Raw genomic sequence first — 15529 nt, 5'->3', positions numbered from 1 at the left:
CTTATACTGAGTTCTCTCATCTCTGAATATCTTATTTTATACTTCATTTTAATTTTTATACTATATTTTATATTTTAGTCACCCATATTTTCATAGATTCATTTATTTTCTTCCCTTTGTTATCATAAGCTCTTCTAATAGAGAAATGGTGTCTTTTAGGTATTTGCTCAGTCAAAACATGGGATAGGTGGCATGTGATAGATTAGGACAACTATCTAGAAACTACTTGAAATTGGTTTTTTAAAAATTTATTTTATTATTTTTTTAAAAATTTTATTTATTTGTCAGAAAGAGAGAGAACGTGCAAGCACAAGCAGGGGGAGTAGCAGCAGAGAGAAGCAGGCTCCCTGCTGGGCAAGGAGCAGATGCAGGACTCGATCCCATGACCCTGGAATCATGACTAAGCCAAAGGCAGACGCTTAACCGACTGAGCCACCCGGGCATCCAGAAACTACTTGAAATTTTAATTGTTCCAGAAATATCATGGGAGACTGAGGGATTTACTTTCCAACAGTTCTTTTAACAGGTCTACAGTCCCTTATTCACTATTTTGAAATCCAAAAAACTTTGAAAATAAAATGTTTTCTTAACATTTGGTGGCAAAACCTATCTTGCCTTGAACTCATTTGTCAGTAAAACTTGACCTAAACCCATGGTTTAGCAAAGTGGCAAAACCTTATCTGAAAAACCTGATCTGAGCTGAAGTAAGACTGTATGCTTTGTTTATCGCACTTCGCAGTGTGATAGTCATAATTTTTCTTAAAAAACGTTAACTTGATTGTGAAGTGCTGCTAGAGACCTTGTGGGATGTCATGTAACATAAAGTAAGTACACTTTTCTAAAGTCTAAAAAATTCTTAATTCTGAAATCCATTTGGCCCAAAGGTTTTATTTATTTGTTTATTTATTTTTTTATTTAAAGACTTTTATTTATTTATTTGAGAGAGAGAATGAGAGAGAGCGAGTACATGAGAGGGGGTAGGGTCAGAGGGAGAAGCAGACTCCCTGCCGAGCAGGGAGCCCGATGCGGGACTCGATCCAGGGACTCTAGGATCATGACCTGAGCCGAAGGCAGTCGCTTAACCAACTGAGCCACCCAGGCGCCCGTGGCCCAAAGGTTTTATGTGTGGATCCATATCCTTTATGGCCTTAGTACACTGCTATAAATAAAAAGGGCAAATTTCAAAGAATACAATTAAATACTGAAAGGATATATATTTATCTTGCTGGGAGAAACATTGTCTGAAAATTCAAGGGATCTTTACTAAATGGATTAAAGCAAGTTCCTGAACAAATACGTGCATAGGGAAAATAAGGTCTGAGAATTCAAGATATTATCAAAAATAACAAAATAAAGTAAAAATACTTGCACAAAAATATTTTCCAATTATGGCTTTATTAAGCATATTGTTTTTCTGATTTCATTAACTGAAAATTGGTGGCAATTAGAGATTTATTACATGTAAATAAATAATGTGGTTAAAACATACAGAGTGACACCTCTGAAAAATTGTGCTTATAAAGTTCACTACTATATTTACATTTCTTAAGGGACACAGATATTTCCACTACTGGAAGACTGCTACTAGTAACATTAGTGATTACTGATGTTATCACACCATTTTCATCCTCTGTAAAATAAGGAGGTTGGTACTAAATGAACTCTAAAGTTCTCCTGAAATTCTACCATCAAGTATGCTATACAGAACAGAACTAAGTTCAAAGATTTCAATATATAGGAAACAAATCAGCTAACACTGAGATCCTGTATTACGGAAGGGATTGTAATCTTAAATATGCGGAAGTAAAAATGAAAGAATATGAGATTTTGTATGTTCTGTATTTAGAGCAGTTAATGTGATCTAATTATCCTTTCTCTACCAGGGATACTAAAGATTTTATAAGGGTTTTATAGAAACACAGGAATATGATGCCTTAGAACAGAATACACTTGCTTCTGTGGATCTAGGATGCAATCTGAATGCCTACTATAGGAAGGTAAGACACATAACAGTCCGAAGTGATTTTAGAAAATATAGTTGAACAGAGAATACAGGACAAAATTCACACACACAAAAGAACTCAGATAAGAAAAGCAGGTAATCACTCATAGAAGTGCGGGCAGAAAGAGGTCACTGCTGGAGCAAGAGGAAATAGAATCATAGAGCATTGGAACTGAAACGCTCCTAGAACTGAGGTCTTCTAGTGAACAAAATCACACTTAAACAAGCACAGGACTGGACCAGGAGTTGGGAAAGAGCCTTGGAGTTAGGGGTTGCAGCCCTAACCATGTGGTCGCTCCCTTACTTCTATCGTTTCCCTACTTTCTGATGTATAAAATAAATAGATTCACTTAGATTTTTAAGATCCAGGCAATGATATGGTAATAGTCCATATACCTTTGGACTACCCTTCCAACCTAACTTAAGTTACCTAACTTTCCGGTTAAAGTAAAAATTTAAAAATGAAAAATGCGAATCCAAAGGGACCCTGCTTGACTAGGTCTGTGACTAACTACTGCGAGGCCAAAGCGGAGGTAAAAGGCCGCCCTGGACTTTTTGGCTCCGCGGGCGGGGTAGGTTTTGAAAAGCCACAGGGGCGAACGCTGTGTTTCAGCCGATGGGCAGGGCCCACTCCGCGCGGTGGCTGCGGCGGCAGCGGCGGCGGAAGGGGCGGTCCCGCAGCAGGAAGTGACGTAACGCCGGCTTTTTGCCCTGAGGGGAGGTGGAGCTGGCCCGGAGGGCGGTTGTGGTGGCGGAAGAGGTTCGGCGGCTGATGGCGGCACAAGCTCGGAAGCTTGTCTAACGTTCCCTCTGTCCCGGAGCTCCTCGTTGGGTAAGCGCCTTCCCCGGCCGGCTCCAGCACATTTTGCGGGGCGGTCCCCAGCTGGAGCTCTTTGGGGGTTCGTGATACGCTCCTCAGCTCTTAGAGTCTAGGGGCCTGGCCAGTCTGGGGAATGATCTCCTGGTGACGATGCAGCCAAATGACGATGCTTTCCTTCCCGAGGACAAACTTTTCCTCCTGGACTACGATTGTGACGGGGGTGGTGGCAACTTCGGTTAGCAGTGGGGATGGAAAAAACGACGGGTGGCCGCCCCACACGGCGGGGAGGCCCCGGGATAGGCCTTCGCTGTTTGGGGGAGCCGTGTGGGACGTGGGCACTTTGGCGGGGGCGAGTGACGCGGGGGACCCCTGAAGAAGAACCTGTCTTGCTCGATGCCCAATTTTAGGGTGTGTTTTGAGGGCAGTATGTGTGCTCCTGGCGTGGGTTAGCTTGGGAAAACAGGTCGAGTCCGAGGCTCGGGTTTGCCCGGGTGGGGTGAAACTCAGGTGTTTTGGTTTGTGTCGCCTGTGGAGAAAGAGGCGGAGACTCATTGCGCCGCCTACGTCTGGGGGCCGGGGGCGGAGTTAGCTGTAGGTTCCCGGATCGCGTACTTCACCTGGGCTACAGGTCTAGCAAACGCTTTTCTTGGTATGTTTGTAGATAGCCCCTACGTTTAGTGTTCGGAGGGATCTCTGAGGAGAGTCACGTCTTCCTTTGCTTAGGCAACTTTTCTTGATTTCACAACTCCCTCTTTACCCCACCCAGCACCCGGCAGGTCTGCCAGTTGTGGGCTAGTCCCGACCGGCGCTCATCGCCTGGGGCAGTCTTTGACGTGTGGGGGTGGGGTTGTGTGTGACTGTTGATACACCTATATTACCTTTTCTATAATAGTTATGTTTGAAAACACTGTGGCATTTGGCTTTCTACATATATTACGTTTTAGGCATCACAGTTTAGTTACGAATTGCTTTTATGACAAGGATTTAGATGGGAAAGTTTAACTTTTCAACTCCGCTTTACGCTCATTGTAAAATTTCTACAGACTGAGCGCGGACTGTGCAGTAATTATAGTTTTGGTGCTCAGTTCCAAAGCATTTAAAGAGATTTTTGAATAACATGTTAATATAAAAGGGGGCTGATTGCCCCTCACAGTACAATTCATGTCTAGAGAAGGCTGAGGCCAAGCCTTTGTTTTGTTCTTATCTAGAGTGGGCTCGATCTCTTGAAGAATTACTTGATTACGTTAGAAATGACTTATAAGGTCTTTTTTTTTTTTTTTACTTTATTTTTTTGCAGCTTCAGAGGACATCCTATTGTAGTTTTCTCGTCATCACATTAAGTTGCATACCTCTGTTTATGGTTATGGCTGTAGCCATTTAATGTTAACTATGAAACGTCCTAACGATGTTCATGTAGTTCTTTGGGGGAATATTTTGGGGAATACATATGCGAAATTTATTGGATTTTATTCTTTTGGAATTTTGATATTACCCTAAGTAAAATATTGGGTGTATGCTCTTCTGGCTTTTTAAAGTGTATTTTGGCCCAAATAAACCCTTACAAAAAGATAAAAATTCCCTCATTATATGGGCCAAGTTAAGCTTTTTAGAAACCGCCTTTTAAAACAATCTACAGAGTAAATAAAAGTGGTATTAGTAACATCTGGGTAGAGTGTAGTGGCACTCAGTTGTGAAGAAATCTAGATATAAGGGATGTTTTTAAGAGTGCTAATTAACGGATTGTTGGTTTTGCTTCTGCCTCCCAGAAAGATTGCAGATAACATTTTTGTGCTCTATAAACCAGCTGATAGTCTTTGAGCTAAAGTATGAATAATTAAACTGTTAGAATGTCAGTTTTTCCTTCAGATATTTGTGTGCCCTATGAGACTGAAGTTTAGAGATAATTTTAAATGTTCATGTACTTTTAACTGAAGATTTTAAAAACTTTTTGCTAAGTTTGCCATTCCCTACATTACATGTGTTCCTATTGCGATAGGTCATACGTGGAGTTTTTATTACTGATCTTTACTTATAAACATACACAAAAGGAGAACAAATAGTAAAAGGAACTACCATTTTACTAAACTTGTTTTATTACCTCCCCCAGTACATTTTTTTTCCCCAGGAGTTTTTAAAGCAAATCCTGGACATCAGGATAGTTCCCTTACCATTAGTTTAGTATCTTTAACTTCATAAGGACTTTGGAAAAAAAAAAAAAAATACAGCCACCACAGTCACATGACACAGAACAAAATTAGTATGTATAATTTCTAGTTTAGTTGACTAAGGCTTACATTTTTGGCCTGGTCCAATAAAATGAGTATCAGAAGCCACTGGAAGGATACTACCACAAAAGCCAGATTTGTTTTGCGCTTGAAAAAGTTCCAGGAGGAAGAAATAAAGATAACAAAAGTGCTTCCATCTTCTGCACCCCCCCCCATTTATTTTAGCTACTTAACTAAAGTGCCCACTGCACATTACTATCTTTTCCTTAGATATTGATGAACCCCTCAAATAACAAAATTGGATTTTAGATCAAAGATTTTATAGTATAAAGTTTACAGCGTAGCACATGCAAAGGAACTCTAGACATGTTGGACCTTTGTGGAAATATAGTAGGATACATGGAAGAAGCCACTGCAGGCATCATGTATATGCATTTCAGACTTTGTTTCTTAGCTGAATGTGTTTGGTTCTTTAATTCTTGAGTGGAAAATTTTTGCTTAGCCTTGGCTTGCATCTTAATGTACCCATGTTTCTGGAAATGTACTTTAGAGAATGGGAAGCAAAATTTGGTATAGTACAGCTGATTCCACTTCCCTTTTTGTGTAGGGGGGCTGTGTTTCCTCTCCAGCTGAGGTGCAGTTTGTTCTTAGGATGTTAGTGAAGCTACACTTCCCAAGCATTACCACAAGGTGATGCAGTGACTTTGCACATTACTTCCCCACTGGGCTGTGTGTGTCCTGTGTGTGTGTGTGTGTGCACACGCGGTATTGTATAAATGTCTGAATCATCTTGATAAATTGACATTCTCAGTGAATTTCAGCATTTTTATGTTTCCTCTTTTCATTCATTTTATCTGAGTGAGTAGTGAAACAGGAATTATATGGGGAATTTTGTTTTACTATTTAAAATGGGTTGATTCATGTGGTAATTACATTGAGATTACATTTACCCTTGTTAACTTCTTATGACTAGAAGCTATATTGGAATTTAATTTTTAAAAAAGTTTAAGAAACTAGTAATGAGAGTGGAATGACTTGTAAAACATTTCTATAGTTAAATTTCACTGAAATTTTTAAAAAGGTTGAAGTGTTGGATAGAGATTAATAAAGGTTAGTAGGATGATCACAAATTATATTATGCTTAAGATTTATAATCTTGAGTATATTTAAAGTCTGATGTTAGGATGTTCTATTAAAAACTTGAATTTTGGGGGGAAGGTTTAAAAATGAAATTTCATGTTAATATATTTAAAATGAAAATGCGTTTATATGTACTGGTAAACAATTAGGTTAAAAGTCTTCACACATATCCCTCATACATAAATACATAGATGTATACCTTCCTGCTATTTTTCTACTTTAACTTTTCAGTGAAGTGAAAATGTAAGGTTGGATTATGTATTTTTATTTTTATTTTTTTTAAAGATTTTATTTGACAGAGAGAGCACAAGTAGGCAGAACGGTAGGCAGAGGCAGAGGGAGAAGCAGACTCCCTTTTGAGCTGGGAGCCGGACGTGGGACTCGATCCCAGGAGCTGGGATCATGACCTGAGCTGAAGGCAGATGCTTAACCGACTGAGCCACCCAGGCACCCGGATTATGGATTTGTAAAACATTGTGTAGTTGAGGTTAAACAAAAGTTTAAACTTCACTGACATAAAACATAATTACAGCTTTGTTGATTTAGTTTACTTTAGGAAACATGTCAAGTTTTAAGAAAAAGTTTCATTTTTAAATTACTTTTAATTAAAAACATTGGCAGCTCATTCTAAGCTAGCCTTAGTTTCTCCTTACCAAATGTTTTCCTCAGAGAAACCTAAATCATTTTCTTTGTAGAAAAATATTACTAATTCACTTTCCTCAGTTTTGGTAGTTGGATCTGCTAGAGGTTGGTTTCATTGATTTAGCTATTGTTTCTCTTAACTGGTATAACCATTAGTGAATGGTTTTTCAAAACTGGAATCAATCGGTTGTTTTTTCCTTCTTTATGAAGCCATTGACTTGAAAAGAGATTATCATTAGTGACTTTATTAGTTCATGACATCCCCATGAGCCCAAATTAGCTCAGACAATTCAAAGAAAGTAATAAAACTCTTCATTTATTTTAGGAAGAGTTCTCAGTGTTTGTAAGTAAGTGCTACCTTTTCATTTTATTGAAGGCTTTGGCATAGTTAAATGTAGTGATAGTTAAATCCTTCTGTGAAATAGGGCTGCTGGTAGTTAAGCCATTTTGTTAGTGCAGAGGTGTAGGAGGATTGCTACTGAATGCACTCTTCTTGGAATCCTGGCAAAGCTCAGGTTGGGGAGCGGCTAACGGACAACCAGACTGGCATTCTACCACAGTGGCTTCCAGGTTCACCATTGATAGTCTCTTTATGTTTCAGTAAAGCAGTACTTTAACAGAAGCAGAGAAGATACAGAAGAAAAGTGGATATTTTCTGAAGTGTTTATTATGAAACTTTAAAAATTTGCCTTAGTATTTCAAACAGGTCAGCAAAAGAAACACTGTGAAAGCATGTTGTCTTAGATCTTCTTAGCAATAAAGACTTCCTTAATATTTAAATTGAGCAGAGACTAACTGCTGTGCTTGCCCTGTAGAGACTTTATTGATTTGTGAAGTAAATTAATTTGGTTAGCAAAATCTGGCCCCGGTTTTCCCATCACAGAGATTTTCGTGATGACTTAGAAGCAAGTACCATAGGGACATTGTCATAATTTTTTATGTGTATTGTAGAATCAATAATCAGTAATTGTACTGAGTTTGTGTGATACTGTATAGATAGCTTTTTTTTTTTAAAGATGTTATTTTTTATTTTTTTATTAGAGTTAGCGAGAGCAGGAACACAAGTGGGGGGTGTGGGAGAGGGGGTGTGGGAGAGGGAGAAGCAGGCTTCCCGCCGAGCGGGGAGCCCGGTGTGGGGCTCGATCCCAGGACCCTGGGATCATGACCTGAGTCGAAGGCAGACGCTTAACGACTGAGCCACCCAGGCGCCCTATAGATAGCTTTTTTGAGTAAATCCTCAGTTGTATCTTTTTCTCAAAAGTAGAGCACAAAATATGGAAAACATTTGTGTCTTGCAGATTTTTTTTTAAAGATTTAATTATTTAGAGTGTGCAGGTGTGAGCATGGTGGGGGAGGGGCAGAGGGGAGAGAGAATCTTGGTTTTTAAATTTTTTAATCCCCATGTGACTTTCTGAGCCATTTTGGAAATTGTTATTTCCCAGTTTCTGTGGATTTTTATATTTAACCATGTTTTTAAGAAGGAGTTCCAAGTATGTATCTTCTCAATAATTATGGCATACAAATGCTCATGTAGTTTGCATTCAGTGTTATGTATTTTCTGAGGTATAAGTTTTTTGTTAGTTGGTATCATTCAACTTGTATGATTTGCTTGTTTCAGATTCACAATGACATCCTTTCAAGAAGTCCCCTTGCAGACTTCCAACTTTGCCCATGTCATCTTTCAAAATGTGGCCAAGAGTTATCTTCCTAATGCACACCTGGAATGTCATTACACCTTAACTGCATATATCCATCCACATCCAAAAGATTGGGTTGGTATATTCAAGGTAAGAACTTTTTTTTGCATACTTCTTCCATGTAGGTACTTTATTTTCTTTTTAAGCAGGTTGATAAGTAGCTTGTATTAGTCTTGTCTTTACTCTGCATTAAGGGTCCTTTTTATGGTTGTAAACTTAAATGTTTTATAAACATGAAATATTTAACAGTGCAGGGTAGCATACAACAAATATTGAGAACTTCAGTTCACCAGACTTGCCTCTCTATGATCAAAAGGTTCTGTGTCACTCAAGGTCTGTGAAACCTTTCTCGGAACCTTTTTTTTCCTTCTGTTTTCTCCATTCATTACTTGAAAAAAGATCTTTTCTTTTGAGTTGCTATATCATTTATTGTCTCTTCAGTCATTTATAATTTTATACAACTCTACAGCCATGTTATTCTATTGTCCTACATTGCTTAAATATTGCTCATATTGTCTTATGCTTTTTTAAGAGTATTCTGTTTTACATGACTAAATAGTAACTCTGATGGCAAGAATCCCAGTTTTTACATTTTGCTAGTCATTTTGTATAATATTTGCTTGAGAATTACATTGAGGTGATCATTATGGTGGTGCTTCACTGTGCTAGAGATTTTCTGGCAATTTCAACTCTTCAGAATGTAGTGGAGAATAAAACATAAGAGAGTGTCCTTGGGGTGCCTATCTGACTCAGCTGGAAGAACATGCGACTCTTGATCTTGGGTTCGTGAGTTTGAGCCCCACATTGGGCTCAAAAGGTTACTTAAATAAAATTAAGTTTTCTTTGAACAGCTAAAATGTCATAAATGTCCAAATAATGAAACTTTTCTCCTGGGTTTCTCTAGATTCTCCCTCAGAATAAGTTTTAGATACGATTTTGTCTGGTATGTATAAGTTAAACAATAAAGTAGAAATAAGAATAGCTGCTAGAATTAGGCACATTGAAAGTATCTAGAAGTGAAAGTCAGCCTTTTAGAGTGAGGAGGGCCGAAAAACTATTGGACAAATAAAGTTTCGGCATCTAACGACATTTCATTTCCTTTTTGAATCCCTTCTTCCTTGATTTTGCCTGTTAGAGGAGTCACTATTTACTTACTGTTTAAGTCAAATTCCAAAAAGGAGATACATTCATGGTAAACATTTTTATGAAATCAGTACAATTTTATGTGAGATACGGGTATCAAGTTAAACTTAGTGAGAGGTGTTTTGTATAAGAATGGGTCAGAAGAGTAGAGCAGGGAAATGAGATTGAAGCAAGGAAGGGGCATTTCTGGCAGGAAAGTGGTATAAGCTAAGGCACAGAGGTGAGAATGTTAATGGATACAAGTTACTTTGACTAGAACATAAGCTTCATTTAGGGAAGTGGAGGGAGATAATGTTAGAATTAAGCCTCAGACTGGTCCGTGGAGGCCTTCAGTTGTAGGCTAAAATGTAGGTTTTTATTTTGGGCAGTGGGATGTCTTTGCGTATGTAGGTATGTAGGTATGTAGGATGATGAATTGTATTTCAAGAAGATGAATGTTTACCTTTTTCCTTCAAACTACTTTTTTAAAAATTTTTAGTTAATGGCCTATTGCCTAATGCAAAAGCTAATGACTTTCCCTTCAAATCTAGTCAAACACTAATTCTGTCCATTTTCTTGCCTATGTATTTTTGTATCTGTAATATCAATGCCCTAATTTTATGCCCTCCTTATCGTTTTCCAAGACTATTGCAATAGGTCACTTGTCTTCCCTGTTTTCATTCTTGCGTCCCCCACCACCTTGTCTGTTCTTCAAACTACTCTGTGTAAACTAAAATGAAAATACGAACATATCTTCCTTTTGTTTCAAACTCTTGAGTGGTTCTTCATCATCTGTGGAATAATGTCAAGACCAAATAACTTCACCAGTGTGCCATATAAGGCTTTCTTTTTTTTTTAAAGACTATTTGAGAGTGCTTGTGAGCATGAGCTGGGGGAGGGGCAGAGGGAAAGGGAGAAACAGACTCCCCGCTGAGCAGGGAGCCAGAGGCGGGGCTTGATCCCAGAACCTAGGATCATGACCTAAAGGCAGATGCTTGACCCACTGAGCCACACAGGTACCCCATATAAGGCTGCTTTCTATGAGTTGATCTATAATTTCATTTTTTTGTCATTGCCTGCTTATTTTTTGCTTTGGTAATGCTAAACTATTATCTCTTGTGCACTCCAAGTACTGTAACTTTTCTCTAAGAAATGAATACATACGTGAATACAATGGTGTAGAATGCCCTTGGATTGTAGAATTGCCTGGATAATACTTTAAAACTCAATAGGAATTTCAGGCACGTGGTAAAAATTTGAGAATACATGGGAAGACTCAAGAAAGAAAATCATGTTTGTTTATTTTTTTGAAGATTTTATTTGTCAGAGAAAGAGCACAAGCAGGGGGGAGTGGCAGACAGAGGGAGAAGCAGGATCCCCACTGAGAGCCTAATGCAGGACTCGATCCCAGGACCCTGGGATCATGATCTGAGCCGAAGGCACTTAACTGACTAAGCCACCCAGGCATCCCAAAAATCATGTTTAATAAAGTGGAATTGCCTTGCTTATTGCATTGCATGTTTTAAAACACTTAGGTGTACTGCAGATTGTCCTCTAGGATGATTTTGATAGATAAAATATTGAAAGGCAAGCAGGGAGAAAGTGCCCAGATAGTAGCTCTAGGGGGGAAGGAGTGAAGGGAAGGTGTGCGTGGTATGTTTGTGAAAGTGTTAAGGAATTTGACTTGCGTGGGACAAATAATCCGTTTTAGAAGATGAATAGGAAAGGTTGGTTTGGATCACGTTATGGATTGTTTTAATATTTGGCTGAGGAATGAAGGAAAACAGAGAGTAATAAAGTTTAAAGGTCAATTTTATCTTGGAGGGTTGAGTAAGATAACTTGAAATTAGAAGAGAATGGAGACCAAGAAAATGTTTAGACTATCCTTATTTTCTAGGTGAGATAAGGCTTAAAGTAGAAAAGGGAGTCAGTTGTGGGTAATAATCCATAAATAATAAATAAAAACCCATAAGTAGTATCAGTGGGGGTTTGTCAGCAATTAGTTGAATGAATTTGGACTGGAATTCATTCATGGCTTCAGTATATTCATAAGGAGGAATAAGGTCATGTGTTAAGAGTTGAGGGCTTGAGTATGCAGATGATTTGGTCTTGCTACTGTGGAAGAATGTCAGGGAATTAGAGATTGCTGAGGATTGGTTTTAGGACTTTCTCCAGAAAGGTTCAGCACCTAGAATTTTGAGTGAAGAAGTTTGGTGTATATTTTTCTAGATTTTAAAAATCCATAGGCTCATTTTATACTGTTTCGTAAGTTTTGTGTTTATCCATATATAACCAGGAAATTTACTTTCAGTACCTTTCCTACTCTCAAGTCTTAGGTCTGTCTCCTTTTGCCCCTCCCTCAAAATCAGTCCCCTTTGGAACTCTTTCTCTCTTTACAGGTGCTCTTTGTGTGCTCTCCCTAATGTTTCTTTCTGTCAAGGTTTCTCTATAGTATCTTAGTTTTACTAGGTAATCTTGATGTCCTTCTGTTTTTTACATTCCCTCTCAGAATTTTCATTATGATCAGTGCTTCTCATCCAACATGTTTTTCTGAAATGTTAATCCTACTTGAGGGAACATTGGGGTGCCTGGGTGGTTCAGTCTAAGTGTCCAACTCTTGATTTCGGCTCAGGTCATGATCCCAGGATTGTGAGATGGAGCCCCATGTTGGTCTCCACACAGAGCACAGGCTCCATGTGGAGCCTGCTTGAGATTTTCTCTCCCTCTCCACTCACCCTGCCCCCTCCCCCTCCCCCTCTCTAAAAGAAAAGAGGGGGGCACATTTGTGGGTTTTTTTTTTTTTTCTCCTTCCATGTTATCCTTGTTTCATTCATTTCCTTTTTTGCTCTTGTTTTGCTATTGCATTAGTAACAGAAGAATGATGCCCAGTACTATTATAATTCCCCAAACTAAACTGTTAATGGTTGCTTTGGTTCCTTCCTTAATATAGACACACCCTCTTCACTGGATTCAAATATAGCTCCTGTGACTGTTTTGACAGTCATAGGTAATTTTGACTGTTCCATTGTTCTAAGTGTTGTCATTCTCCCTGCCATTTTTCATTGTTTTAAAATTCTCTTATTCTAAATGTAAAAATTTTCCTTCCATTTGCTGCTTGTAGATTAAAAGGCAAATTCCCTTGCATGTTAAGGGATGGAAATCTGTCTGAATTCTGAAATCTGAATTCCAATCAAGTTCTAACCAGGTGACCAGGAAAATAAAGAGAAACAAGCTGTGACTTGGACACTTTGTTGTTTATTGACTCTTTTCATTAGATGTTTTTTATTCTTACTATACGGTCCTACGTAATTTCCAGATGTCTACTGTTTCTTCCATTATGACCTGCTTTACTATATTTTCATGTGGGAGTTTAGCCATACCTATCCTAAAGGAGCCAGTACTTTGTATCTTTCCAGATTGAGAGACTTTTACATTTATTTTTAAAGATTTTGATATATTTATTTGAGGGGGATGGTGGGGGGCAGAGGGAGAGAATCTCAAGCAGACTCCCAGCTGAGTGCAGAGTCCAGTGCAGGGCTCAGTCCCACGACCCATGAGATCATGACCTGAGCTGAAATCAAGAGTTGGACACCCAACTGAGTGAGCCACCCAGGTACCCCTACATTTATTTTTTTATGTATGTCTGACATGTCCCTTCCAGAGTGACCTAAGATCGATCATTCAAGATCCATTGTTCATTTCTTAAGGAATTTAAAGCATAATTTTATATTTTGTACTCAGATTGGGTTTCATCTTGTCCCTCCGTGGGCTCAGCGTGGGATACCTGTGACTTCTTATAGCACCATCAACCACTTTCTTGAGAAGAGTTGCTCAGACTTAGGCAATAAAGGGAAGCAAAGTATGTTAGGCATACTTTGTAGGTTCCATCACGGGCAACTGTTAAGGAATAGTCTTGAGCTATTGTGATTCACTTAAGAGAAAACACAGCAAGGACCAAACCATTTAACATCTTTTTTTTTTTTTTAAGATTTTATTTATGTGTCAGAGAGCGAGCGCGTGCATAAGCAGAGGGGAGTGGCAGGCAGAGGGAGAAGCAGGCTCCCCTCTAAGCAAGGAGCCTGACGTGGGGACTCGATACCACGACCTTGGGATCATGACCTGAGCCGAAGGCAGCTGCTTAACCAACTGAGCCACCCAGGTGTCACACATCTTTTTTTTTTTTTTAAAGATTTTATTTATTTGAGAGAGAGAGCACATGTGCGTGCACAAGCAGGGGGAGCAGCAGAGGGAGAGGGAGAAGCAGGCTCTCTGCTGAGCAGGGAGCCTAATACCAGGTGTGATCCCAGGACCCTGGGATCCTGGACCTGAACTGAAGGCAGATGCTTAACTGACTGAGCCACCCTGGCGCCCCTAGATAGTACTTCTTTCAATATCACTGTATGGTCAGGGACAAAGAACACAAGCTATGATTTGTACCAGGCGTATTTTGTTGGGGGAAAAACTTCAGATGGGCTTTTTTTTTTTTTTTTTTTTTTTTAAGGAGACAGTGAAGCATTGGGGGATCTGAAGTGAGGGAGAGAATATCATAGAATCAATATCACTGTCCCTTAAGGCTGTGTGTCCTTGGGTATTAATGAATGGTAGCATTTAATGAATACTAATGTGCTCAGCACTGTGCTGATTTCTTTAGAGGGATTATCTTATTTATTACATAGACCTTTGAGATTATCATCTCCATTTTAAAGAGGAGGGAACAGAAATAACTTGTCTGAAGTCATAGCTAATAAGTGATCTTTTCTGGCAGTCTGACCTTATTTCCTACGCTCTTAATCACTATAATATACTGTGCATGCAAAAACTGGCATTTATGCAGTGCTTACTGTAGGTCAGGCACTCTGCTGGGTGGTTGCTTTTATGTTGTTCATCTAATTTTTTATTTTTTTGGAAAAGTTAAAAATTTCTTAAATTTTTATTCCTGGTACCACTACTAAATTTCTGTAATATTCTAAATCTTTTGGTGTCATTTCAACACTTTTCACAACATCTTCACCAGGAGTAGATTCCATCTCGAATCTTTCTTTGCTCATCTGTAAGAAGCAACTCCTCATCTGTTTAAGTTTTATCATGAGATTGCAACAATTCAGTCACATCTTCAGGCTCCATTTCTAATTTTAGTTCTCATGCTGTTTCTTTCACATTTGCAGTTACTTTCTCTACTGAAGTCTTAAACCCCTGGAAGTCATCCATGAGGGTTGAAATCAACTTCTTCCAAACTTCTGTTGCTGATGATGTTTTGACCTATTCCCGTGAATTGTGAATGTTCTTAATGGCATGTAGAATGGTGAATTCCTTCTAGATGGTTTTCAGCTTACCTTGTCCAGATCCATCAGAGGAATCACTACCTATAGCAGCTACAGCCTTACAAAATGTATTTTTTTTAAAAGATTTTATTTATTTATTAGAGATCATGAGCAGGGGGAGGGGTAGAGGGAGAAGCAGACTCCCCGCTGAGCAGGAAGTTCAATGTGGGATTCGATCCCAGGACCCTGGAATCTTGACTTGAGTCGAAGGCAGATGCTTAACTGAGCCACCCAGGCACCCAAAATGTATTTCTTAAATAGTAAGACTTGCAAGTCTAAATTACTCTTGATCTGTGGGCTGCAGAATGGATATTGTATTATCAGGCATGAAAACAACCTTAACCTTGTTGTATATCTCCATCAGAGCTCTTGAGTAAACAGCTGCTTTGTGAATGAGCAGTAGGATTTCGAAAGGAATGTTTTCTTTCTGAGCGGTAGGTCTCAACAGTGGGCTTAAAATATTTAGTAAACCATGTTGTAGACAGATGTGCCATCATACAGGCTTTGTTCCATTTACAGAGCACAGGCAGGGTAGATTTAGCATAATTCTTTTTTTTTTT

The 15529-nt window shown here is 38.9% G+C and overlaps 1 protein-coding gene across 2 annotated transcripts in view; it reads left to right on the top strand.

Moving 5' to 3' along the window:
- The first annotated feature begins 2702 nt into the window (after window positions 1-2702).
- TAX1BP1 (Tax1 binding protein 1) overlaps window positions 2703-15529 on the top strand; it is a 92693-nt gene continuing 79866 nt past the window's right edge. For both annotated transcript variants that reach the window (XM_032401885.1, XM_032401884.1), the window contains exons 1-2: window positions 2703-2834; window positions 8448-8616. In XM_032401885.1, coding sequence (XP_032257776.1) covers window positions 8455-8616 — 162 coding nt within the window. In that variant the 5' untranslated portion in view covers window positions 2703-2834; window positions 8448-8454. The remainder of the gene's footprint in view (window positions 2835-8447; window positions 8617-15529) is intronic.

The sequence above is a fragment of the Phoca vitulina genome, unplaced genomic scaffold, assembly GCF_004348235.1.
Source record: "Phoca vitulina isolate PV1807 unplaced genomic scaffold, GSC_HSeal_1.0 scaffold4, whole genome shotgun sequence".
Lineage (NCBI taxonomy): Eukaryota > Metazoa > Chordata > Mammalia > Carnivora > Phocidae > Phoca > Phoca vitulina.
Note: the sequence above shows the minus strand (reverse complement) of the source record. Positions and strands in the feature narration are given on the sequence as shown.